Source organism: Gopherus flavomarginatus, chromosome 16 (assembly GCF_025201925.1).
Source record: "Gopherus flavomarginatus isolate rGopFla2 chromosome 16, rGopFla2.mat.asm, whole genome shotgun sequence".
NCBI classification, from domain to species: Eukaryota; Metazoa; Chordata; order Testudines; family Testudinidae; genus Gopherus; species Gopherus flavomarginatus.
Window position 1 is genome coordinate 23,834,970 of NC_066632.1, and position 24,623 is coordinate 23,859,592.

General features: G+C 55.0%; 2 protein-coding genes and 1 long non-coding RNA gene across 16 annotated transcripts in view; 2 read left to right on the forward strand and 1 right to left on the reverse strand.

Moving 5' to 3' along the window:
- Positions 1–6,975, forward strand: part of CSRNP2 (cysteine and serine rich nuclear protein 2) — a 29,816-nt gene extending 22,841 nt beyond the window's left edge. The window contains exons 4-6 of one of the 3 annotated variants that reach the window (XR_007769790.1): positions 1,002–1,298; positions 2,612–5,599; positions 6,139–6,975. Coding sequence is in view for 1 of the 3 variants with exons in the window: in XM_050925298.1 (XP_050781255.1) it covers positions 1,002–1,298; positions 2,612–3,484 (1,170 nt within the window). In the remaining 2 variants the exon portion in view is untranslated. Of the gene's footprint in view, positions 1–1,001; positions 1,299–2,611 lie in introns of all 3 variants that reach the window. The other 2 variants (XR_007769789.1, XM_050925298.1) reach the window with 2 other exon arrangements.
- A 470-nt stretch (positions 6,976–7,445) lies between these two features.
- On the reverse strand, positions 7,446–23,786 carry LETMD1 (LETM1 domain containing 1). 2 transcript variants are annotated; one of them, XM_050925300.1, is made up of 9 exons: positions 23,486–23,786; positions 18,109–18,260; positions 16,042–16,157; positions 15,491–15,573; positions 13,880–14,066; positions 12,886–12,987; positions 12,334–12,486; positions 10,791–10,887; positions 7,446–10,115 (listed from the first exon to the last, which is right to left on the reverse strand). In XM_050925300.1, the coding sequence occupies exons 1-9, from the start codon at positions 23,767–23,769 to the stop codon at positions 10,015–10,017; spliced, it is 1,275 nt and encodes a 424-aa protein (XP_050781257.1). In that variant the 5' UTR covers positions 23,770–23,786; the 3' UTR covers positions 7,446–10,014. The 2 variants fall into 2 exon arrangements, with proteins under 2 accessions (XP_050781257.1, XP_050781258.1); XM_050925301.1 differs by having other exon boundaries at positions 7,446–8,865; positions 23,486–23,752.
- Positions 18,267–22,386, forward strand: LOC127035436 (uncharacterized). Of its 11 annotated transcripts, XR_007769792.1 has the most exons (6): positions 18,267–18,966; positions 19,016–19,113; positions 19,443–19,489; positions 19,815–19,860; positions 20,591–20,636; positions 22,295–22,382. It is a non-coding gene; the product is annotated as an uncharacterized LOC127035436 (long non-coding RNA). The 11 variants fall into 11 exon arrangements; XR_007769802.1 differs by lacking the exons at positions 19,443–19,489; positions 19,815–19,860; positions 20,591–20,636 and adding exons at positions 20,544–20,590; positions 20,957–21,003 and having other exon boundaries at positions 22,248–22,385; XR_007769798.1 differs by lacking the exons at positions 19,815–19,860; positions 20,591–20,636 and adding an exon at positions 21,471–21,516.
- Positions 23,787–24,623: the final 837 nt, after the last annotated feature.

Consider the following 24,623-nt stretch of genomic DNA (forward strand, 5'->3'; position numbering starts at 1 on the left):
TGTAATGGAAGAGGATTGGGGGCAGAGGGTTCAGGTTTTGTTCAGCTGCTCTGGGGGGCAGGCCTGGTGTGTGGGTGGAGGGATGGGGCCCGCGTCAGCCCAGGAGCCGTATCTCTAAGTCGGTTGCACTGCTGAAGCCACATGCATTGATTTTCCTTGAAGATCCTTGGTGCCAGGGCTTGGCACCTTATCTGCTTTTCAACCACAGCAAGCTGGGAGACACTTGACTTGCCTGTTCTCAAATGGATGATGCCATGTATGCTGCATCCGGCCCGTGGAGGTGCTGCTGCTGCTCCACTCCTGAGGGGCCAGATATTTTAAGACACAGTGGCCTCCTTTTATCTCCCTGTTTTCAGAGGGTGGGGAAGGGCAGCCTGTCTCCTCTGACTTGAGCACAAATTCCTTCCCCAGCACATCCCTGGTGGGTCAGCGCAGAGGATGCTCTGCGGGCTATTGCGAGCTGAAGGGCTGAAAGCTGCCTGGCCTGGCCTAGCAAGGGTCTGAGGAGGGGAAAACCTGGGGGCCTGGTGGAGAATCCACTCAGGCAGTGGCTTGTTCGTTCATGCTGGCTGACTCGCTCAGATCCCCCTGTGAAGCTGATGTCATGTTGAGGGCTGAGTCCCCTGCCTCCTACTCAAGTTGTGTTGGAGAGCTGAATGAAATGGCATTTTGGCTGTAATAATAACCATGGGGCAAAGGGGCGGGTGCAGGCCCAGCGGTACTTGAGGCCTCTGTTTGGGTGGGTAGGGACAAGGCAGTAGGTGACCGAGTCAGATGATGCCATGGAGGGGAAAATTGGGAGGAAGGATCTGTCTCAGCATCTGCTGCTGCTGTTGAAGGTCCCTAAGTGCGTGGTCCCAACTGAGTGTCCCCTTTCCCGGCAGATCGCTTCTCCAGGAGCTAATGCTAGCAGGTGTCTCACCAGGTGTGTGCTGGGGCAGAGCACCAGGCCTCGTGCCCAGGGCCCAAGCCAAGGACTAACTCTGCCTGTGTCTCCCCAGCTGACCAAGAATGGCACAGTGGAGTCAGAGGAGGCAGATGGCCTGACCCTGGAGGACGTGTCAGACGACGACATTGATGTGGAGAACGTGGAAGTGGATGACTATTTCTTTCTGCAGCCACTGCCCACCAAGCGGCGCCGAGCCCTGCTCCGGGCCTCCGGGGTTCACCGCATCGATGCTGAGGAGAAGCAGGAACTGCGCGCCATCCGCCTGTCGCGAGAGGAGTGCGGCTGCGACTGCCGCCTGTACTGCGACCCCGAAGCCTGCGCTTGCAGCCAAGCTGGAATTAAGTGCCAGGTCAGTTGGGGCAGCTCTAGATAGCACCAGGGTCTGGCCTGATCCGTGCTGGATTGTGTCAGAGCACCTCTCTGGCTTGGCTGGTCTCTAGGCTCTAAGGCTGTGGGTTCAATTTCTGTGCCAGGTCTCTGGCTCCTCCCCAATGCTGAGCTTGCAGGGCAGGATAGGGGAGGATGAGAGCTACCCTTCAGAGAAGACCTGCATCTGCCTGGTTCCAGGGGCTGCTGTGCAGGACAGCTCCCAAACTGAAGGTGGTAACGGCCCCTTCTTGCAAATTGGAGGCATCCCAGGCTGTGTGGGAGCTCTTAGGTCTGCAGCATTGGCCTGTGCTGAGCCTCTCCCTCCCCTCTGGTTAGGTGGAAAGAAGATTCCCCGTTAGCTGGGATGTCATCCCTTCCCTTCCTTTCCCATCCCTGCCACCCCCACCCACGGAGATGAACCCTCTGTTCAGTGGCTGCGAAGAGCCAGTAATCAGATCCTGATGGTGTCTGCCGGGTTGAGATCTGGGCTTGGGACCAGACACTGCCTAGGTATGTGGCAGGAACTATGAACTGCACTGGCGCCCCCTGCTGGCTGACTCATGGAGCACACCGATGGCATCTCCTGGATAGAGGGGGAACCAAAGCAGTGGGGGTGGAGTGGGCATTTTGGGATTTAAGGGTCAGAAATGGGGACAGGGAGTAAGAGGGGAGTGACCTCCCGCTCCCCCCATCACTGCCAAACACCTGTGGTCCTTGCATCAAAGCAGGGATCCCCTGAATATACCCCTGGATTCTCATGAGTAAAGGGCCAGACCTGCTGTTAGGGTGGCCCGTCCCGTCCTGCTCACTGGGCATTTGTTCCCATGATGGTGAGACACCTGGGGGGGCAGGGAAGGGGGTTCCTGGTTAGCCACACTGTCCTGGGCTGGGTGCAGGGGGACTGAGCAGTGCATCTGCTGGCCATTGTCCAGCGATCCCTCCCCTGTCTGAGAGCCACAACAATGTGCCCTCCACCCCATCACCTGTCAGTCCCTCTTAGCCACGTGCTCAGGTGGGAAGAGACAGGCAGATGCCGCAGGGTCACCTTGCACTCCCCAGGTTTGGCTGGGGATGTGGAGCTCCAGGAAGGACCAGGCATTAGCCTCAGGGGTTCTGGCGGGGTAACGGGGGGTGGGAGCTGCACTTGTGGGCCAGTTAATGGTTGTAGTGCGGTGGCAGACACAACCCTGTGCATGTTTCCTTTAGCTGAGGTCTGAGCCGGAGAGGTGCTCATGCCAGGCCATGCCCCCCTGTTGTTAGCCACAGTCTGACTGCCCTTCCCTTTACTCACAGGTGGATCGCATGTCCTTCCCGTGTGGCTGCTCCAGGGACGGCTGTGGGAACATGGCCGGGCGAATAGAATTTAATCCCATCCGGGTGCGGACTCACTATCTCCACACCATCATGAAGCTTGAGCTGGAGAACAAGCGGCAGGTGAGCCGGCCCCAGGCCTTGGAGGAGGAGTCTCTGCACAGCTCCGGCAACGACTGGCTGGGAACGCAGCCCTCGGAGACGCAAGACTTCCAGGAGTTCATGGCAGAGAACGAGACAGCTGTCATGCACCTGCAGACGGCGGAGGAGCTGGAGAGGCTGAAGGCTGAGGAAGACTCCAGTGGCGCCAACATAGAGAGCTTAGGAGTGTGCATCCTTGAGGAGCCTCTGGCTGTGCCTGAGGGGCTGTGTCCAGGCCTACCCACGCCTATCCTCATTCAAGCCCAGCTCCCTCCGGGCTCGTCTGTCCTGTGCTTCGCAGACAGCACCGAGCAGGCAGCCTCGGCTGGGGGCGACCAGTCCTACCTGAACAATGGGCCGGTGGTGTACTACCAGGTGGACCAAAGGTCCGTGCTGGGGGTGAAGGGGGAGAGTGGCACGGAGGAGTCGGAGATGCCCTCTCCTTACACGAATGAGAAGGATCTGAGCATCTTCTCCGTCCCCATGGCCTCGCTGATGCCTTGCAGCAGAGCCGTGGCCCCAAGCAAGACGGAGACAGGGAAAGTAGCCGCCTTGTCTCTGGAGCCCTCCCCACCCCACGAGAGCTGCAGGGCAGCCGCAGCTCCTCTGTTCCGTACAAACGCTCCGTCGTCTGGACTGGAGCAGGCCCTGGAGAGTGTGTGTGAGCTGCCTTCCCCGGAGGAGCGCTCCCTGGGGCCCGCCCTGGCTGTGTGACCCGGCCCCTGGCCCCTCCAGGAGCTTTAACTGATGTCTATTTATTGACAGATATTTTATCGAGTGGCAGTAGCTGCTGAGGATTATTTAACTGGTATCGGGGGTGGGAGCCGGGCTGCTTTGTTTGATTTCAAAGGCAACCAATGAAACCAAGCGCTTGTGGCAGTCTCTTGAGAGGCTCCCTCTTCCGAGAGGGTGGGGCACCACATCTAACACTGGAGGTGCTGCTCCATGTGCCAGATGAGGGAGGAGGCTCAGCTGAGCTCCCTCCCATTTGTGGAACTGGGTGTGTCTCTTCTCCGCCCCCCCCCCCCCCCCCCCCGGGACCATCCTATGTGAATCTGTGTCTGTCTCCTATAAGCAATAGTGCGAAGCTGCCTCTTGTTCCTCCCCTTCGAGCACCGGACTTGGCCTGCGGGGCAGCAGGGACGTCTTTCCGTGGTTGCTTCCTCCCCCCCTGATATCGAATGTGTTTGTGTGGCAGAGTCTCCATCCTGCTTCTCCTCCCAGGTGAAACTGACAACATTCCTACTGTGCCGTCTGCTTCAGCACTTGCCCTTGGAACCTCCTGTCTGAACCCCACCCCAGCAGCAGAACAGCCTGGGCTCTCCGCGCTCTCCCCTGGTAGCTGCCACCCGTACCCTGCCCCAGAGAGATGGCTTTCTGTGGATCAGTCATCCTCCACGACTGGTTACGTTTCCTCTTTCGGCATGCAGCCATTTTACAAACCAACACCCAGCTTAGAGTCTCCTGCTCGGCAGTAACTTTGTCCTGGCCCCCCCGACTTTTTTTTTTTTTAATGTGCTGAATGTTTACTGGGCCATTCTGTGACCCATTGCCTGTAACTGACACTATAGTCCCTGTGCTGGGCTGTCGCAAACCCCTCTGGGAGCTCCCTCTTTGGACCTGGGCTCCTCCCAACGGAATTGCTCTTCTCTGTGGAAGTATGAACGTTGGACGGTAAAGACTGGTAACCTGGTGGAGATGGGGAGGGGGGGATGCTACCTACCTGTTTCCTAATCATGTCAATGTTTTCTGTTTTAATTGCACAGGAAGTGGAGTGGGAGGGGGAGGACCAAGAACATGATCCATGCGCTCATCTAAAAAAAAGGTTCCTGCCACCCAGTCACTTAATAGCAATCCTCTGTCCTGGCTCAGTCTGAACTGGAGGGCGAGAGGTTTGTATGCAATGGAATTGCAGCCCTGGGTGACTGAGTGAGCAGCAAATCTTTCAGTCACTGGAAGAAATTGGCCCTTTCCCTACTAGGGCTGTCTGTGAATTCAGCAGAGATTGCAAAGGTGCAATATGTTGGTGGCAGAGACGGTGCTTGTGCTCTGGGCTTGCATCCCAGCCTGGTGCAGGGAGGCACATCATCATCATTCTAATAAGCCCCAGCATTTCCCCCAGACTCAGGGGAAAAGACTAAATCTTCTCAAAACTGCCACAATTTTCTGTCCTAACAGCCCATCAACCCTGCCTTCCAGGCAGGTAGCAAAAGCACTTTTCTCCCTAACCTCACAGACATCTTTCCTTCTGTGATAAAAAGCTGGTACAGACCCCTTCCTAAGTCCCCTCATTCTCTTGGCCCAAGGAGAACCCAGTTGTATTTCTCTGCACTGTACTTTCTAAAGGGCCAGGACCCAGCACAACTGCAGCACTAAACTTCTGCGGAGAGCAGAAATACCTTCCCCTTCTCTTTCAGATGCATGGAGCCTGCCAGGCTGCCACAACAATCTTGTCCATGTCACTCTGTTCCATTACAGATTTCTTAAGAGTGCTGGCAGGATACGAAGTAGTCAGTGGTGGGTTGGCTACATGTTAACACCTTGCTGGATCTCTAGGTGAACAGGGCTTGGGCACCTACTGTGTTTTGGTGACTGGTATTTAAAATCCACTTGCTGCCTGACTTTTTTTTTTTTCCTGGTGCAGCGAACGTTGTGTTCAGCAAACTAGCTTTTCCTCTCTGGTTTAGACTGTGAACCTCCTCTGGCCTCAGTGTCCATGTATCCTTAAACATCAGCCACGCAGTCCCCTCGCCTGCCTGCTGGGGCTATGAGCACAACCCCATCACCATGACTGTGAGAAATGGACAAGAACAGCTCACACTGGTGCAGGTGCTGATGTTTCTTCTCTCCCTGGTTTGTTACCAGGGGAAGGGCACAAATGAAATCACTAAATTCTCTATTTCCAAATTCCACACTCTGAGCTATAAAGTTGGGTGCTGTAGAATAGATGGAGCTGGCCGGCCCACCCCCAGGGCAGCTGTCCTTTCAAAAGTGGGTCCCTAACCAGGCTGCTGAATCTTGCACTTGGTGCCCCACAGCTGGGCATCTCCTGTAGACAGCCCAAACACCGCCCTCCCCCCATTTTTGTTGCCTTAATTCCACAGCCAATCCCCTTCCTCTGGGACAGCAAGGCTTTAAAAGTCATTCTTGCAGTAGGAGAGCTGCTGAGCGCTCTGAGCTTCACCCCTTGGCTGACCTGTACCCAGCAGAGACAGGAATGAACCATTCACACCTTTTCCTGGTAGATCCCTTTGAAGCCTTTAGCGGGGAGAATCCCCCCCCCCCGCATTCCAAGATGGTGCTGCCAGTGAGTAGGAGGTGGTTAGTTGAACCCACAGGTAAAGACTAAAGCTCTTCTCACCCCCCAGTCCCCCATGGAATAATCGTCACCTGCGCCAGGAGGAGGAGAACTCCCTCCGCTTCACACAACTGACCTGGCTGTGTGTGTTGCTCAGGTGTTGAGTAACTGGATTGGCCATTTGCCAGACTGACTCCTGCATGTATCTGTAAGGGCTTTGGACATGTCGTCTGCTCCTAGGAGAAGCAGGGAAGCTCTCCTCTGCGAGGGGGAGAGAGAGTGGTTCTGCCTGGTGACATTGAATAGGTAAAATCTTTGATACTAAAGTTCCCTTCTTGGTTTGTATCCAAACCCTTTGTTACAGAAGCAAATGAAACTAGGCTGGGGCCTTCTGGTGATGTGGAAATACAGAGGATGACCAGAGGCTGGACTGCTTTAAATGAAACTACAGAAGCAGCCTAGGGCAGCAGTTCGGATGGGGGCTCTGGCACTAAGCAAAGAACTAATAGGATTTATTCTATTTTTACAAAGATAACTAATGAACGTGCATTTTGGCCTTTTCCCTCCCCCCTTTGTGACACTAATGCTGGTACTGCACTGTCTCCTCCTCAACCACTTCTGTTAGCCATGTCGTAAACCCAACAGCCCATCTCACTTCTGGTGCTATTGAGCTGTTGCCTGTTCCCGAGCAGAGACATTTTGGTTCTAGCCCCTGCTCCTCTTCGGATTTAAATAGTGATTTTTCCAGTCTCCTCTCACACACTGTATACAGGTGGGATTTTCAGTGTGAATCCAAAGCTTGTCAGGTCCTCTGCATTTTTTTTGACCTTTTAGGTTCTTTTCATTGTGATAACGCTGTATTTAAGAGAATATTTAAGTGTAAAAATAAATAAATGCTCAAACTTGCCTCCAGTGCCTTGTGTTCTCGTCTCAAAGGGGATAAAAGCATATGGTTTAAGCTACCCCGAGCCACTGGACAGGGACTCCTGCTGTGATCTGTTTGACCCTGATTCAAGCAGATTAGAGAAGGGAGGTCTGTTTGTGAAGTAACCATCGCACACCTCCAGGAATTGCCATGTGGTCTCTGTCTATGCTGAAGGCCGGCTAATATTTCCAGCTAAACAAACAAAGGCTGTTTACTTAGACTGCAGCTTAATATCCTCTGGTTTATTAATGGGACATAGTCTATGAAAAATAGAGTAGTGGGGCTTTAACAGCTCACGTGATCCTATAGGTTAGTCATCCTAGACATGTCGTCATGCTGCTTTAAAATCTGAGCGCAGGGCTCCAGTCTCAGCTATCTTAATTAGAGTTACAGGTGCTGGGAGACTAACTGGACACCACACAGGCTCTAATTTTAAAAATGCACCAGAGACCTTTCCTTAGCAGTTGTCTTTAATGGAATATTTATGTAAGGGTACCACAGATTTAAGACAAACATTTCATGCATTTTTACTGCCATAAATAACTTAAGACACTAGTTATAACTTCTTAAAAAATCCCTTAAACTCAACTTGCAGCCTCTGCCACAAGACATTAGGTGTGCAGGGGTGGAGCTCCAGTTGACCAAACTTCTAGCTCCAAAATCCTCACACTGAGCAGAAAGTTCAAGTCTAAAAACTGATTAGGCAGAACTTAAATCCCTCCATTGACAAAACGAAGTTGAGACTGTTCTTAACAGGTAAGTGCTGTTTGCCATTTATTTCGATGGCAGCAGGCTCTAGGGCAGCATTTTCAAAGTGGGGCATCTATACAAAGTGGCCTGAGCCTCAGAGGGGCTCCTGCAGCTTCCCCTGAAATCAGCAGAGGCTCAGAAACTGAAAATCAGGTTAAGTTATTGAGTGGCCAAGTTTGAAAGTGGTGACTGTTCCTATCTGGCCTATATCTCTTCCTAGCAGTCAGCTAGGGCAGAGAACAACAGTCTCAAACATTAGCACGGTGCTGCTGTGAACTAAAGACAACTGAACAAAACATGGATCCTCAACATTAAGGCATATCACTGGCCGAAGGGGCAAGGTCACTTATAAAGCCCCTGGCAACTAAGGTGCTCCCCCCACAGCCCCTCCTAGTAAAATTCACCTTATTCCTAAAACAACATAGTAAATTAAGTTATAACAACTTAACAGGAAAAACAACAAAGCACTGCTCCAGCCTGGTGACTTCACGGGCCCTGGAGCAACAAGGAACCTAGCTAGATAATGCCCACTGCTCTAAGTTACCAGTGGGAGCCTCCCAGGGGAAGTTTACAAATCCAGGGAAGAGAAGCGCTCCCGCTGGACAGGATTACATTTAAAGTGCCACCGTTTGAGGCTATAATAGCACAGCCCGGGCTCCTGGCTGTGTCTCAGCGTGGTCTCTTTTGGAAAATGACAGAAGAGCATTGGAGTCTGCGTGGCTCAGAATTGCAGCGTCGTTCCCAGCCCCAGCAAGGGCCAGTCTTACACATTCAAAAACTATGGACTCTACCACCTAGTGATGGAGCCACAGCAGGTTCTTGCTCTCAGGGACTTGACTGTGTGTAAGGTAAATATGTTTGCAGCACTCGGCTCTGGCAGGGTTTTACCCTTTGCTGCTGTACGGTTTAGAGCTAGGTCGGCAGGCAAAAAGCAAGGTGTTTCTTGCTAAAGTCTAGCCCTCGTCCTGCAATGCAAGCAAAAAAAAACACTATCCTGCTGCAACCACCAGCACAAGAAAGAGGTTGACAGTTGCCGTCGGTACCTGTGCCGTCACTCCTTGGCCCCGAGGTAGTTGGTGGACAGTAAGACCATACTGTGTGCCAGGAGCGAGACCTCCGAATCTGAAAACAGAGTCATGTTTATTGGACACCTCCAGAGCCAGCTCTCGGGAGGCCCCAGCCTGTGTGTGTTACTGTTGGCAGGACCCCCTGGCCCTAGCAGAAGGCATTTCTGGAGGTGAGAGGAAACGGTAGCAGGTGCCAGCTAAAGTACCACAAGGGCTCACTGGATGGCTGACAGACTGGCAGTGGTGGGACACAGCAGCAGTGCAGGATCACATTTCACCCGGGCCCCTGTGCCAGCTGCTCTGTCCCTCTCTAGCCACAGCACCATCAAGAAGGTCTGATACAAGTTTTCCTGACATCCGGCTCTGGGCTGTACACCTGCTGTGTAATGAACCCTTCTACAGCCATGAACAATGCAGGGGCTGGAAGGTCAGCCTCATGTTTCACCAGCACTGGCTGGGCAGGACAAATTCCTAGTTGGCTCTTACATCAAATCCTCACTAAGAGGCAGGAGCAACACCTACACAGTGCAGTAATCACAAACCTGCAGCCGGGACAATTCTCCTCCCCACCACCACCCCCACACCATACACTTAGAACAGTGCTTGAGGCTAGCTGGGAAGAAAGCAGCAGCATGTTTGACAAAAGCAAAAGTTGTCTACATCTGCACTAGCCCATCTGAAGGGAAACACTAGCCCAAGGAGAGAACTGCAGCCTCCACCATGGCAGCTGGGCCACAGATTTATGCCAGGGACTCCATAGGTTTGCCCTGTCAATCTGCAGCAGGACCAGCTGCCAGCACTCCTGTTCAGCTTTTCTGTGCCATTCTCTGAGTGACAGTCCTGCCAGATGGCAGACAGCTTGGCCAAGCCCCTTTGGACACAGTAGCTCAGTTCTGCCCTGAAGAGAAGCTCAGTGTCACCATGATACAGAGTCCGAAACCCTTTGCCTCATTCCTTGAGGTTTTAAAATTCCAGCTCTGCTCCCCAGAAACCTGACAGGTTGTGAGGGAGGAGCTGGCAGCAGGTAACGGATTGGCAAACTCCACCTGCAGGATACTGATCGGGGGCCAGCAAGAATCAAATGATTCCAGAAGAAAAGCTGTTCGTTTGTTTGCACAGATTTCATGGGTTGAGAGACTCTCCTGCCTCATCTGAGGAAGGGAGAGGATCACTCTGGCCAGCAGTCGTGGCAGAATTTAGTATTTTAACTAAAGCCACAGTAACACTCAGGACACAGGCATGGGGGAGGGGAAATATCAATCTCGCTCTTGGAAGCAGGGCAGAGGCCAGCTCCTCTCCAGCTAGCTGTGAGAAGAGAAAGTGAGAGGTTAGAAGCTGTACTAAATGGGCTGATCCTAACCCATTAACTGGGGGGATGCAGTTCCCCCAGGGAGCCAGCCTCAGAACATACTCCATTTAGACTGCCTGTTTTAGGTTAGAGACTGCAGTGCTTTCGGCCATGTGCTCCATCGCCGCTCAGCCTCCCTAGCACACATCATGGCCGAATACCCCCAGAAGCTGCACTAATGCACTGGCCTGGCCCAGCTGAAGCTGTCTGAATGTTCGTCTCTTCATATACTGAGAAACTCTTCTTTGAAAGTCTGTTCCTCTTCCCCATGTACCTGCACTCAACGCTGCCAAGAAGACACAAGATTGCAATACTACAATCTGCCTCTGAGCGTCCTGCAGCATGAACTCTCTTCTCTGTTAAAACACACGCATAACCTGGGCTCTCCCAAGCCCAAGGATTTCAGTGGGGTCCCAGGACACCACAGCAAGACCATAGCCTTACGGAAGGACACCGTGCTCAAGGTCCCAACAGACCAGCCAGAACTCGGTTCAAGGTCTCACCTAAAGTAAGTGGCTCAGAACTCAGCTTATCCATGGATGCATTGGCTGAGGTCAGCCCTACGGGATCTATCGCACACAAGAGGAAGAAACGGCCAAGACAGCCAGCTGGCTGAGCTCTACTAGTCTTACCTTTCAGTTCACAGGAGAGCTTCGCCCATTGCTTCAGCCATTTTTGGCATTCGGATGAGCTGAGGTGGGTGGAGTTCAGGCCACGGACATAACAAGCCTAATGACCACAGGAGAGAAAAGCAAGTGTCGCGGCAGGCGTGTGCAGCCAGATGAGCTTTCATTTCAGTGGGTATCACTGAACGCAAGTGGTCAGAGTCTGGACTGAGCCTCCCACGAAGTAGGGGACAAAAGTGGCTTTAAACCATGGGCTGCTCTGGTCCCCTGTGTAAGTTAGAGCAGCCCCATTGCTGCTCCACAGCCTAGAATCGCCAGAGTACTCCACCTGCTTCCCTTCTACCCCCAGCATTCCCCTACATGGAGAGTGAGGGGCAGGAACAGCACAGGGCCATGTAATCCAGCTCTGCTCTGGCCCTCCACTAGAAGGATTCCCACAGTGCCTGCCTTATACTCCCTCTCTTCTGCTGGAAGTGAAGCTCAAGCATTTACACTAAGGCAGGCAGGACTGCAACTCTAGACCCCTCTGAAGTGTAGTCAGAGCACTAGTCAATTTCAGAGGCAATACACTGGTGTTCCTCTCATGTCCCCTGTACACTAAATCTCATCTGAAGCCTGACTCCCTGCTGGCAGGTGTATTCACAATGCACCTGGTTTATTTCTGAGGGGAAGAAATAGGCTTAATTCTCTGACTCAGTTACATTTTGGGGGCATTTGGATAAATACAGCTTTAAATGGACCAAAACACCATGTGGTTTCTCTAGTGCTGTTGCTTCACACATGAGATGGGAGAAGCCTGCCCCTCACCTCCTGTCCCTCCCTACTCCCTCTGCTGAGAGAGGCTTATTTGTGGGGCCCGGGCATGGCATAACTATCCTCCTCCATACATACACTTCAAGCAGGGAAACCCACTGATTCGTGCATTTCTTCTTGGCTCTTTGTACATCTCTAGAGCTGAGTGATTTAAACTCAGTGACTCACTTTCCTCTTTTCCCCAGCACTAGCTAAGCAGCAGAACAAACAGGGCCTGATCCTGCAATCCTTGCTTGACTTCACTGTGCATTTTGCCTGAGTCAGGAGTGCAGGATCAAGCCCCAAGTTATCAACAGGGATCTGAGCCTGAATAGTATTTCTTTGACGTAGACCAGGTGTTCTCAAACTGGGGGTCAGGACCCCTGGGGGGTTGCAAGCTGTCAGTCTCCACCCCAAACCCTGCTTTGCCTCCAGCATTTATAATGGTGTTAAATATATGAAAAAGTGTTTTTCATTTATAAGCAGGGGAGGGTCGCACTCAGGCTTGGTATGTGAAAGACGTCACCAGTACAAAAGTTTGAGAACCACTGACATAGACAGAACAGGAGAAACAGCGAGTGATTCATAACACAGCAAATCATATTCCACCACAGAGATGCTGTCACACAAGGCTCTTTGCTAACGAGCAAGAGGGGGGAAAAACCCAACAGTGTATCTAGTTCTCCCTAACAAGATTCTGAGAGTCTCAGATTTTTTTAAGCTGGGCGGCACAACGTGAAAGGGGACTCGGTCTTACCATTTTCACTTCTTCTTCAGACAGTTCGCTCACTCCCAGCTTCAGCATGGCTTGGTCCAGATGCTGCAGCTCCAACATATGGCTCCGCAGCCGGTATCTCAGGACGAAGATCGGCAAGTGAGGAGTCAGGAACAGGACCCGGCTCAAGGCTTTCTGTGGCAGGGAGTGAAAAGCAGGGCAAGAAAAATCTATGACGTCTCAAGGAAACTTGCTAAGATCCAAGGAGGCAATATGGGATAGTGGGCAGAGCTCAGAGAACCCTGAGATCTAATCCGGGCTGAGCTACTGGCGATGATCGTCCCTGATGGGTTCAGACTTGGAGGTGAGGTTAGCCTTGGCTAAGAGCATCTCCCTTGACCAAGCCTTTTAGCCTCATGGCAGTACTGAGAAGGCCTTCAGCAAGCAGTGGGCAGAGGGCGTCGTGAAACAGCAGCCGGCTGCTTTGTGAATATTCAGAGTTCAACAAGCTGCCTCAGCACTCAGCAGTATGTACAATCCCAGCTCTCTCCTTAACCACTAACACAGACAGCCTCTGCGGGGAGAGGCACTTACCACTTGCCAAACGCGCAGCCTTTGCAGACCCAGAGGATGTCCTACAAACAAGCTTCTCACGGCCAGGAGTTTCGCCACCTCTGGATGAAAACCGCTCTGCACCTTGGAGAGCCAAAGATTTTTTTGCTCATGATACTGCCCATGGACAGATGATTCGTTTGACCTCAGCTACTGAGGACTCAGCACGACCCCTGGAAATCCATCTGTGTTCAAAGGGTAAGTCGCTGACCTTGTTCTCTCAGCATTTCTGTGTGCCAGCCATGGTGGCATTGGCATGCCGTGTGCTGCCATATTACTCTCAGCCTACGGCAAAGCAGAAATGCCTCTCCGCTCGGATGGTCTCCATTGAATTGTTTGGACCAGCCACTCTGGGTGACCACACGCCCCCATCCCATCTCTCCAAACCAATGCAAGCTGGGCACTTTTCTGCTTGTCGTAAGAGGGTTTCACTTCTTCCACCTCCCAAACTGGGTTCCTACCTACCTATTAGCACAAGGGCAGCCTTTCTGCCCCTTAAGGACCTCTGGATTCATCTCTGTAACTGCCTCGGGTGGAACAGATCTAGACCGTTTCCTTTTTGTGGGGTTAGAGCAATGAAAATTCAGGGGGATTTGTCTGCCCATGGATAGCAAATGAAGCCAAGGAAGCTTGGAGGGCAAGAAATGAGGGGCCAATCCTCTTGAAAAGTATTTGAGATTTAGGATGACCCACAAATGTAGGCTCAATCCCCATCAGAGTCAGAATCCTAAACCCGCTGGATGGGACTCCTATTCTAGCAGACAAACTCCATGTTTCCGATGTAAAAAATCCCTCCAAAACTACAGGCCAAATCCTCCACTGACCCCAGTGCGGTTACACGGAGTGTGGTTCAAGGCACAATTTGATCCCATGTGCCAACCAGGTTAACTCAGCAGCCAGCAAGGCTATAAGCGAATGATGAGACGCAGCTGACTCTGGTGTTCCAGAGGGGGCAAGGAGGCCCTGTGTTACTTACCTTGGTGCAGAGCTCTTGCATCTGGTCTCGGAGCTGCTGATCAGCTACAAAACGAGTCACCTGCTCTAAGCCATCAATGATTTCTGGGTACACCTCTCTCCGCATACCATGATAAATGTTCAGAAACTCAAACTGCTGCTTTGGGGTCCAGAAGTGGCGTATCAACAGTTGCCTTGGGAACAAGTACCTTGGAAAGAAAAGGTCACCCAGAGGTGACTCACTGAACTTCACAAATAGGGACACTGCAGAGACACGAAATCCAACACTCAGCAGTCACAGGCCAGGCTGGTGGCCTAGCAATTGTGCCTTGCCCTGTCAAACCAGAGACACGCTGTGATGTTCTGGGACCTGCTCTGCTTCTGATGTGGCAAATTGGGGCTTGATTCCAGTTCCTTCTGTCCAGATCTGGGAGCTCCACGGAAGTGGCACACTCAGCCCCTTGCATAGGGAAGAGCCTGCCCTGTGGCCGGTTAAGAAGCAGCTCCAACTAGTCCCAGCTAGCCCTCGGCTGTGATCCAGGACCACCAGTATGCAGGTATAAAGATCTCCAGCACTCTGATGACACAGAAACCTCACTGATAAGTCCTTAGTTTCCATTAAGATACCAGATAACTAATCTGTCAGTCATTTGGCTATATCTTTTAACCCACAAAGCACAACATAGTCTAGCCAGGACTGTGCAAGGAGCTGGGAGGGTTAGCTAGCAGGAGGGGCATCCCAGGTGCTTAGGAGTGGAGAGTAGCATCCGGGAAGGGAACTGGATCACTTATCTGGGTGGGGTGGCTAAGAAAGAAGTCAGACGGCATGGACACATGCGAGGAGGCCACTTTTACAGTCAAGTGTCCATGGCGCTGTTTACTGAAGACATACTCAGATGCTACAGTGATGAGCACCATGTAAATGCCAATAAATATAAAGTTTGCACTGTTCTTAGGGTTCGAAAGAAGGAATTAATGGTGTGGGTAGGTACCTAGAATGCAGCAGAAATCTCCCCAGACAAAATCAGTGCTGTTTGGTTTGTTCATCTGGATTTCTTTTTTGAAACAAGGGGGCCCAAAGCATGCACTAATGTGGTGAGAACAGAATGCTCCAAGAGATCCAAGGTACTGGATTTTTACAGAGGTTAGTACAGAAATGGGAACGTTTAATCTATACTGAAGGGAGAAATCAGTTCAGATAGAAAACATTCAGATTCCATCTAGTTCATGACATCTAGGTGATGAGTTGTCTGCAGACGAACAAATAGTTAATGATTCTTCCCTCTTGCGCTTACTCAATTTAGACAACTGAAAAACTATATCGGGGGGGAAAAAATCAGGCTCAGAAACATCATTTTCCATTAATATGAGTATAGCTTCAATTGCTGCAAAAAATAGTCTCCAGAGGAACAAAGACAGCTGTTCTGTAGCAAACCCTCTCATCAGACAGCCAGGAATAGTACAAGTGTCAGCTGAGAGACAAGAGAAGAAAGGAGCCCAAAGAGAAAGATCAGCTCCACTGACTAATCGCTTCAGTTACCATCTGAGCCTCTGCATGGTGACTATTCAGGGCAAGGACTTGGCAACAGGATGTTCAACAATGTTTTAAAGGCTCGGTAAAGGACATACTTACATCAGCAAAAAGATCAAGTAGTTGGCAAAAGGTGGAAGGGCGAGAAGCCCAATAGGAATGGCCTTGATCAGGTCCCTGCGAAACTGATCAAAAATTAAAACAACAGTTATGACTTGATAGCAAGTTATAGCAATGCAGTTGAAAACTGATTGATAGACTGTCTCAGATCAGCCAGCAGCATTCTAACCCTGCTCTCAATAAGAAATGCTCTGTAAGTGGCAGGAATATTATAGGCCAGAGCAAACTGCCAAGCTGCCTTGGGTTAAATACCTAACTTTGTAAAACCACCATGCTATTGGGGGGGTGTTTAAAGTGTGTATCTTGACCCTCCCTTCACAGAAAGAATAGAGATTCTACGCAGTCACAACAGCAGATCCCTCCTCTAAAAGCAGGGCATTCTCTCTGTCATGGCATCACAAGAGGAGTAAGTCACTAAACAAGGTTGCCAGTTGCGTGGGACAGCGTAGTAAAATGCTTGATGGTTTCTGAGAAATTCAGTGTAACTTACAGATACCAGAGTAAAAAACAGGAACCTGAAAGGTGGCCCTCACCTGTCTTAGTCTTTCCATCTCCCTGTATGGAAGCTGATGAAAATCAATCTTTTTAAGGGACATGTTTAACTTTATTCTTCTTATTTCCTTTGCTTCCGAAAACAATGTCCGACATCCTGTACAGAATACAGATGTTACCTTCAGGCCTGGAGCTGTGCTCTGCCCCAGAGATCCCGTGACAATGTCCTTCACAATCCCTTACATCCTTATTTAGTTTGGCTACTGAGCAGCAGAGTGCAATACAACACAACTTTATATATTGTCTCATACAGGCTGCGCTCCACACAGAGTTATTCAGAGAATAGAAGAGTCAGAGTGAAACAAGAACAGAGGCTGGAAAACGTAGAATCTAACCCAAGCCATCAAAATTTCAGCAGCTCTTCCAACTGTTGCAGCCAGCTGCAGAATGCGAGAGCAGTTTACCTGACTGACCCAAAACCTTTCGGAGCACAGTCTGCAGACTGGAGTAGCCCATCAGGCTGTATTACAGGATTTTTTGGAGGGGGGGTGTGTGTGTGGAGGGAGGGCGGTTATACACAATTACCTGCTTCCTCAGTACACATAAAATTTAGACCTCAAATCAAAACAGGAAATGCCAGAGCAGATCAAACCAATGGTCTATCCAATCTGGTCTCCTGTTCCTGAGTCGGCTGGAGGCAGATGTTTCAGAGGAAGGTATAAAACCCACAGAATGGACACTTCTGCATTAAGGATTTATGTGTCCAAGAAGTTTCTTCCTCTGTTCTAAAACACAAGAGCTAATATCTCTTATGGGCAAGATTTTTCAAAAGTGCCTAAGCATTATGTCCCTTCGTCCCTTTGAAAAGCCCCCCCTGTACACTTATCCTAGAACAGCAGGCGTTCATTAGCCATATAAAGGTTGAATTTTTTTTGGAATCCTGCTAAGCTTGTGGCCTTAGTCTATTATGGCAATGACTTATATGAGTGAATTATGCCTTTTGCAATGGCATTAAAAATATTACTTTTAAATCTGTTGCTTTTCATGTACATAGGCTGACCCCTTGGTCTTGTATGGAGAATAAATAAGCCTACCAAAGTTATCTTATATCTGTCTATTATGTCAGCTTTTATCTGTCTGCTCTCTAAGTAATCTGAACCTTTTTACTCTTCCCCATGTGGAATTGTCACTTTCGTTATCCATCACTGAACCCTCCTACTTCTGCTTTATCCTTTTAGCGATGAGGTGACAAACTGGATCTTTTATCTAGGGGAGGGCACCTCCTTATCACCTCTGACTCAGATATACAAGAAGTCTTTAAATCTCACAGTTAATATCTAGTCGCAGTAAGCTGGTCCAGCCTTTACAAACAACATATCATAGGTGAGCCCAGACGGAGACTATTGTGATCATCCTGTATAACAGAAGCCATCGGATTTCCTTAAATTAACTCCCATTTAAACTAGAGCACGTCCTTCACCAGCACCAACAATTTTTAAATCAAGATTGGATGTTTTGCTGAATCTACTGCAGCCCTCTGTAAATTGTTCCAATGGTTAATTACCCTCACTGTTAAAAAGTGTGCCTTATTACCCGCCTGAATTTGTCTAACCTCAACTTTCGGTCACTGGCTCTACATTGGATATTATTGCTACAAGGTTAAGAACAAATAGCAGTTTTCAAAGCAACATTATTGGGCAGTTCAGACACAAAATTTAGGTTCTGTGAAAAAAGATTTTACAGAGCTTAATAGAAAAGTTTTCATGGTTTTAAGAAGTTTTTCAATTTTTTTAAAAACATTTGTCTGCACAGTCTTAATTACCCGAACAGCCGGAACCACCAGAGTGAAACTAGCTAGTCTATTTTCATTGTCCAAGCCGAATGAAACGAAATGCAAAAAAAGCCAAGACCAAGCATAAGTGACAAGTAAATGCTACGTTAAGGCTGAGACTGTGTTGATTGCTTAAAGGACTTGAAAAATTGGCTTTGAAAATAATCTGAGGATTATTCATAACACAGAAAAAAATAAGTGATTTTTAGTCTAAAATTCTTGAGCCTGCCTTTTCTATAATCAGTAAAAGAAACCAGTTCTCCCACTCAGAACCTACCTTTCAGAAAAGTTGAATACAATACATAGAAGCGAGGGAATGTCCTTTCCAAAAAGCTCTCGTATTTCCCATTGGCATATTTGAATTGTGACACGACAGCAGCAAGGATGGCTTTGGGGTTTGTCTTTGTAGAGAGGCAGCATGCTGGGTGCCTGCAACAAAGAGCAACTTGCAGCAAAATCTTATAGGAACCAAGTGATCTTCCCATACCCTGCACAGTGAGGCTGTAAAGAGGAAAGTACATGTACTCCAGCAAACCCTGTGGGGATGTAGGGCTTGAGCTGAAGTGATTTGATTTGATGCAAAGCTTGAGTAGCTGTGAGGAGAGGCGGGGGGGAAACCCCACCACTCATAATGAGGAAGATGGGACAAAACGCTACAGGGTTTTCATTTCTGAAGTGTGCCGGTAACAAAGATTCTGCAGGGCAAATTCCATTCTCAGATGAACGTGTGCAGCACCACTGCCTTCAGATTCTGTCTTGTTAAATTTGTGCACCTCAGGGCAGAATTTAGCCCAATAATCACATCTTAGTTAACAATTCTGTTACTGATGCCGGAGCCAGAATGGAGTCCAACTCTTTTTTGCACTGGTCTTGGCCGTTGCAGGGCCAACAGAAATAATCAGATTCTTCCAATTTACACTAGTGTGAGTGAGAGAAGAGTTGGATCCGTTCTGTCTGAGATGGAAACCAAATAGTCTCCTAGGGAGATCATGTTACAAAAGAATCCCATGAAGCTTCAGTAGCTCCTAAATGTGTTGGCTGACGTGCCTATCTCCACGAAGAGAGGGAAAGGGCCAATGGGCCCAGGTGGCACTAGTGGGCTGGGTGCAGAGAGGGGAAGGGCCCATGGGCCCAGGTGGCATGAGGGGGCTGGGTGCAGAGAGGGGAAGGTCCCATGGGCCCAGGTGGCACTAGGGGGCTGGGTGCAGAGAGGGGAAGGGCCCGTGGGCACAGGTGGCACTAGGGGGCTGGGTGCAGAGAGGGGAAGGGCCCGTGGGCACAGGTGGCACTAGGAGGCTGGCTGCAGAGAGGGGAAGTGCCCGTGGGCACAGGTGGCACTAGGGGGCTGGGTGCAGGGGGAAGAGCCCGTGGGCACAGGTGGAACTAGGGGGCTGGGTGCAGGAGGGAAGGGCCCGTGGGCACAGGTGGCACTAGGTGGCTGGGTGCAGGGGGAAGGGCCCATGGGCACAGGTGGCACTAGGTGGCTGGGTGCAGGGGGAAGAGCCCGTGGGGACAGGTGGCACTAGGGGGCTGGGTGCAGGGGGAAGGGCCCATGAGCACAGGTGGCACTAGGGGGCTAGGTGCAGAGAGGGCTAGGGCCCATGGGCACAGGTGGCACTAGGGGGCTGGATGCAGGGGGGAAGGGCCCGTGGGGACAGGTAGCACTAGGGAGCTAGGTGCAGGGGGGAGGGGCCCATGGGCACAGGAGGCACTAGGGGTCTGGGTGCAGGGGGAAGGGCCTATGGGCACAGGTGGCACTAGGGGGCGGGGTGCAGGGGGGAAGGGCCCATGGGCACAGGTAGCACTAGGGGGCTGGGTGCAGGGGGGAGGGGCCGTGGGCAGAGGTGGCACTAGGGGGCTGGGTGCAGGGGGAAGAGCCCGTGGGCACAGGAGGCACTAGGGGGCTGGGTGCAGGGGGAAGGGCCCGTGGGCACAGGAGGCACTAGGGGGCGGCGTGCAGGGGGGAAGGGCCCGTGGGCACAGGTGGCACTAGGGGGCTGGGTGCAGGGGGAAGAGCCCGTGGGCACAGGTGGCACTAGGGGTCTGGGTGCAGGGGGAAGGGCCTATGGGCACAGGTGGCACTAGGGGGCGGGGTGCAGGGGGGAAGGGCCCATGGGCACAGGTAGCACTAGGGGGCTGGGTGCAGGGGGGAGGGGCCGTGGGCAGAGGTGGCACTAGGGGGCTGGGTGCAGGGGGAAGAGCCCGTGGGCACAGGAGGCACTAGGGGGCTGGGTGCAGGGGGAAGGGCCCGTGGGCACAGGAGGCACTAGGGGGCGGCGTGCAGGGGGGAAGGACCCGTGGGCACAGGTGGCACTAGGGGGCTGGGTGCAGGGGGAAGAGCTCGTGGGCACAGGTGGCACTAGGGGGCTGGGTGCAGGGGGGAGGGGCCCATGGGCACAGGGGGCACTATGAGGCAGGGGGAGGGGCCCGTGGGCACAGCTGGCACTGGGGGCAGGGGGGAGGGGCCCGTGGCCACAGGGGGCACTATGGGGCAGGGGGGAGGGGCCCATGGGCACAGGGGGCACTAGGGGGCTGGGTGCAGGGGGGAGGGGCCCGTGGGCACAGGGGGCACTAGGGGGCTGGGTGCCGGGTGCAGGGGGGAGGGGCCCGTGGGCACAGGGGGCACTAGGGGGCTGGGTGCCGGGGGCAGGGCCTGTGGGAACAGGGGGCACTAGGGGGCTGGGTGCAGGGGGGAGAGGCCCATGGGCACAGGGGGCACTAGGGGGCTGGGTGCAGGGGGGAAGGGCCCGTGGGCACAGGTGGCACTAGGGGGCTGGGTGCAGGGGGAAGAGCCCGTGGGCACAGGTGGCACTAGGGGGCTGGGTGCAGGGAGGAGGGGCCCGTGGGCACAGAGGGCACCATGGGGCAGGGGGGAGGGGCCCGTGGGCACAGGGGGCACTAGGGGGCTGGGTGCAGGGGGGAGGGGCCCGTGGGCACAGGGGGCACTAGGGGGCTGGGTGCCGGGGGCAGGGCCTGTGGGAACAGGGGGCACTAGGGGGCTGGGTGCAGGGGGGAGGGGCCCGTGGGCACAGGGGGCACTAGGGGGCTGGGTGCCGGGGGCAGGGCCTGTGGGAACAGGGGGCACTAGGGGGCTGGGTGCAGGGGGGAGAGGCCCATGGGCACAGGGGGCACTAGGGGGCTGGGTGCAGGGGGGAAGGGCCCGTGGGCACAGGTGGCACTAGGGGGCTGGGTGCAGGGGGAAGGGCCCATGAGCACAGGTGGCACTAGGGGGCTAGGTGCAGAGAGGGCTAGGGCCCATGGGCACAGGTGGCACTAGGGGGCTGGATGCAGGGGGGAAGGGCCCGTGGGGACAGGTAGCACTAGGGAGCTAGGTGCAGGGGGGAGGGGCCCATGGGCACAGGAGGCACTAGGGGTCTGGGTGCAGGGGGAAGGGCCTATGGGCACAGGTGGCACTAGGGGGCGGGGTGCAGGGGGGAAGGGCCCATGGGCACAGGTAGCACTAGGGGGCTGGGTGCAGGGGGGAGGGGCCGTGGGCAGAGGTGGCACTAGGGGGCTGGGTGCAGGGGGAAGAGCCCGTGGGCACAGGAGGCACTAGGGGGCTGGGTGCAGGGGGAAGGGCCCGTGGGCACAGGAGGCACTAGGGGGCGGCGTGCAGGGGGGAAGGGCCCGTGGGCACAGGTGGCACTAGGGGGCTGGGTGCAGGGGGAAGAGCCCGTGGGCACAGGTGGCACTAGGGGTCTGGGTGCAGGGGGAAGGGCCTATGGGCACAGGTGGCACTAGGGGGCGGGGTGCAGGGGGGAAGGGCCCATGGGCACAGGTAGCACTAGGGGGCTGGGTGCAGGGGGGAGGGGCCGTGGGCAGAGGTGGCACTAGGGGGCTGGGTGCAGGGGGAAGAGCCCGTGGGCACAGGAGGCACTAGGGGGCTGGGTGCAGGGGGAAGGGCCCGTGGGCACAGGAGGCACTAGGGGGCGGCGTGCAGGGGGGAAGGACCCGTGGGCACAGGTGGCACTAGGGGGCTGGGTGCAGGGGGAAGAGCTCGTGGGCACAGGTGGCACTAGGGGGCTGGGTGCAGGGGGGAGGGGCCCATGGGCACAGGGGGCACTATGAGGCAGGGGGAGGGGCCCGTGGGCACAGCTGGCACTGGGGGCAGGGGGGAGGGGCCCGTGGCCACAGGGGGCACTATGGGGCAGGGGGGAGGGGCCCATGGGCACAGGGGGCACTAGGGGGCTGGGTGCAGGGGGGAGGGGCCCGTGGGCACAGGGGGCACTAGGGGGCTGGGTGCAGGGGGGAGGGGCCCGTGGGCACAGGGGGCACTAGGGGGCTGGGTGCCGGGTGCAGGGGGGAGGGGCCCGTGGGCACAGGGGGCACTAGGGGGCTGGGTGCCGGGGGCAGGGCCTGTGGGAACAGGGGGCACTAGGGGGCTGGGTGCAGGGGGGGAGAGGCCCATGGGCACAGGGGGCACTAGGGGGCTGGGTGCAGGGGGGAAGGGCCCGTGGGCACAGGTGGCACTAGGGGGCTGGGTGCAGGGGGAAGAGCCCGTGGGCACAGGTGGCACTAGGGGGCTGGGTGCAGGGAGGAGGGGCCCGTGGGCACAGAGGGCACCATGGGGCAGGGGGGAGGGGCCCGTGGGCACAGGGGGCACTAGGGGGCTGGGTGCAGGGGGGAGGGGCCCGTGGGCACAGGGGGCACTAGGGGGCTGGGTGCCGGGGGCAGGGCCTGTGGGAACAGGGGGCACTAGGGGGCTGGGTGCAGGGGGGAGAGGCCCATGGGCACAGGGGGCACTAGGGGGCTGGGTGCAGGGGGGAGAGGCCCATGGGCACAGGGGGCACTAGGGGGCTGGGTGCAGGGAGGAGGGGCCCGTGGGCACAGAGGGCACCATGGGGCAGGGGGGAGGGGCCCGTGGGCACAGGGGGCACCATGGGGCAGGGGGGAGGGGCCCGTGGGCACAGGGGGCACTAGGGGGCTGGGTGCAGGGGGGAGGGGCCGTGGGCACAGGGGGCACTAGGGGGCTGGGTGCAGGGGGGAGGGGCCCGTGGGCACAGGGGGCACTAGGGGGCGGGGTGCAGGGGGAGGGGCCCGTGGGCACAGGGGGCACTAGGGGGCGGGGTGCAGGGGGGAGGGGCCCGTGGGCCCAGGGGGCACTAGGGGGCGGGGTGCAGGGGGGAGGGGCCCGTGGGCACAGGGGGCACTAGGGGGCGGGGTGTATGGGGGAGGGGCCCGTGAGCACAGGGGGCACTAGGGGGCGGGGTGCAGGGGGAGGGGCCGTGGGCACAGGGGGCACTAGGGGGCGGGGTGCGGGGGGAGGGGCCCGTGGGCACAGGGGGCACTAGGGGGCGGGGTGCAGGGGGGAGGGGCCCGTGGGCACAGGGGGCACTAGGGGGCGGGGTGCAGGGGGGAGGGGCCCGTGGGCACAGAGGGCACTAGGGGGCGGGGTGCAGGGGGGAGGGGCCCGTGGGCACAGAGGGCACTAGGGGGCGGGGTGCAGGGGGGAGGGGCCCGTGGGCACAGGGGGCACGGCTGAGGTGTCACCATGGAGACCGGCGGGGGGGGGGAGGCCAACGGGCGGTGTCAACGGCCACCCTGCGTACCGGGGGGAGGGGCCAACGGCCAGGGCTCCTGTCACAGATCTATGGCGCGCGCGAGGCGGGACTAACGGCCCCGCCCCTCCCCCGCCCCGCGGTAGCCGCACGCACCTCGGCGCCCTCCAGGCGGGGACCGGCTCGGGCGCGCGCAGGACCCGGCGCAGCCAGCTGGCGGGGACGGTAACGGGCCCTACGCCCAGGAGCCCCCCGTGCAGACCGCCCCGGCCACAGCCCAGCCTGGACAGCGCCATCTTGGCAACGGCGCAAAGGTCATCTCTAAGGGACAAAGGGCAAAGGTTATCGCGCGGCTGGACTGGCGCGAGGGCGGGAGGGAGGCGATGGGCAGGCCCGAGAGCTGATTGGCCGGAACCTCCGGAGAGGCGGGGCCCGCCCATCTATTCACACGTGTCTATAGGCGGAAGTGCTTCCGTGCAGGTGGAACATGTGACGATAGGCGGAAGTGAGAGGGTGGGAGTAGAATGAAAGGTGGGGTCAGGCCCCTCTTAATGGATGAAGCAGGAGCTGGGGCTGAGCCACCCTCCCAGGAAGATGAGCCAGGCCCTTCCCCAGCTGCAGGGTGGGGGTGGTAGTGGTAAGGCAGGATGTGTTCCCAGCAGGTGGAGAGGTAAACCAGATTGGGGGGGATATAGCCAGGGAAGGCCTCTCACTCCCCCGCATCCTACGCAGGAGGAGAAATGGGGAGAGCAATGCAGGCCCCTCCCTTGGCATGGGGATGGGTGAGGTATTCTGGCCCTTATCCCCTCTCAAGACAGGAGAAACATGAGCCGAGCCCCCATCCAGCATATGTGGGACTCGCTGCAGCAAATATTACCCCCGCTGAGTGAAGTGCCAATCGCTTTTAGTCATGAGACCCTGGGGTGCATTTTGGAAGAACCAGTCCCTGCCAAAGGGGAAGTGATAGTCTGCTGCCTGTGCATGGATCAGGATGCTCTGAGCTCTCCTCTACCCTGATTGCCACACTGTTGCCGGCAGATAACTGCCTGAGGCCAAGCAACAGCGGGGGGGCGGGGCGGTCCGTTGCCTGGTGTGCCGTGCCAATAAACACACCAGGGTGGAGCAAATTTATTTGAGATCTCAAAGCGGTGCAGGGAGAATTGACTCAGATCAAGCACGTCTAAAACAAGCAGTCTGTTCCTTTATATCCATGAGAACTTTTCTCACTGACTAGCAATCCTCCGTTTCCCCTCCCTCTTCTGTCCAGCTGCAGCATTCTCTTCTCACACATTTC

Excerpts from the sequence above, each read along its gene's own strand:
- LETMD1 (XM_050925300.1), bottom strand. The coding sequence starts at position 23,769 with ATGGGCGGGCCCCGCCTCTCCGGAGGTTCCGGCCAATCAGCTCTCGGG. Across the intron at positions 18,261-23,485 it reads CCCGCCTGGAGGGCGCCGAG|GCACCCAGCATGCTGCCTCT; the intron begins GTGCGTGCGGCT and ends TCTTTGTTGCAG. Across the intron at positions 15,574-16,041 it reads AGATGGAAAGACTAAGACAG|TTTCGCAGGGACCTGATCAA; the intron begins GTGAGGGCCACC and ends ATTTTTGATCAG.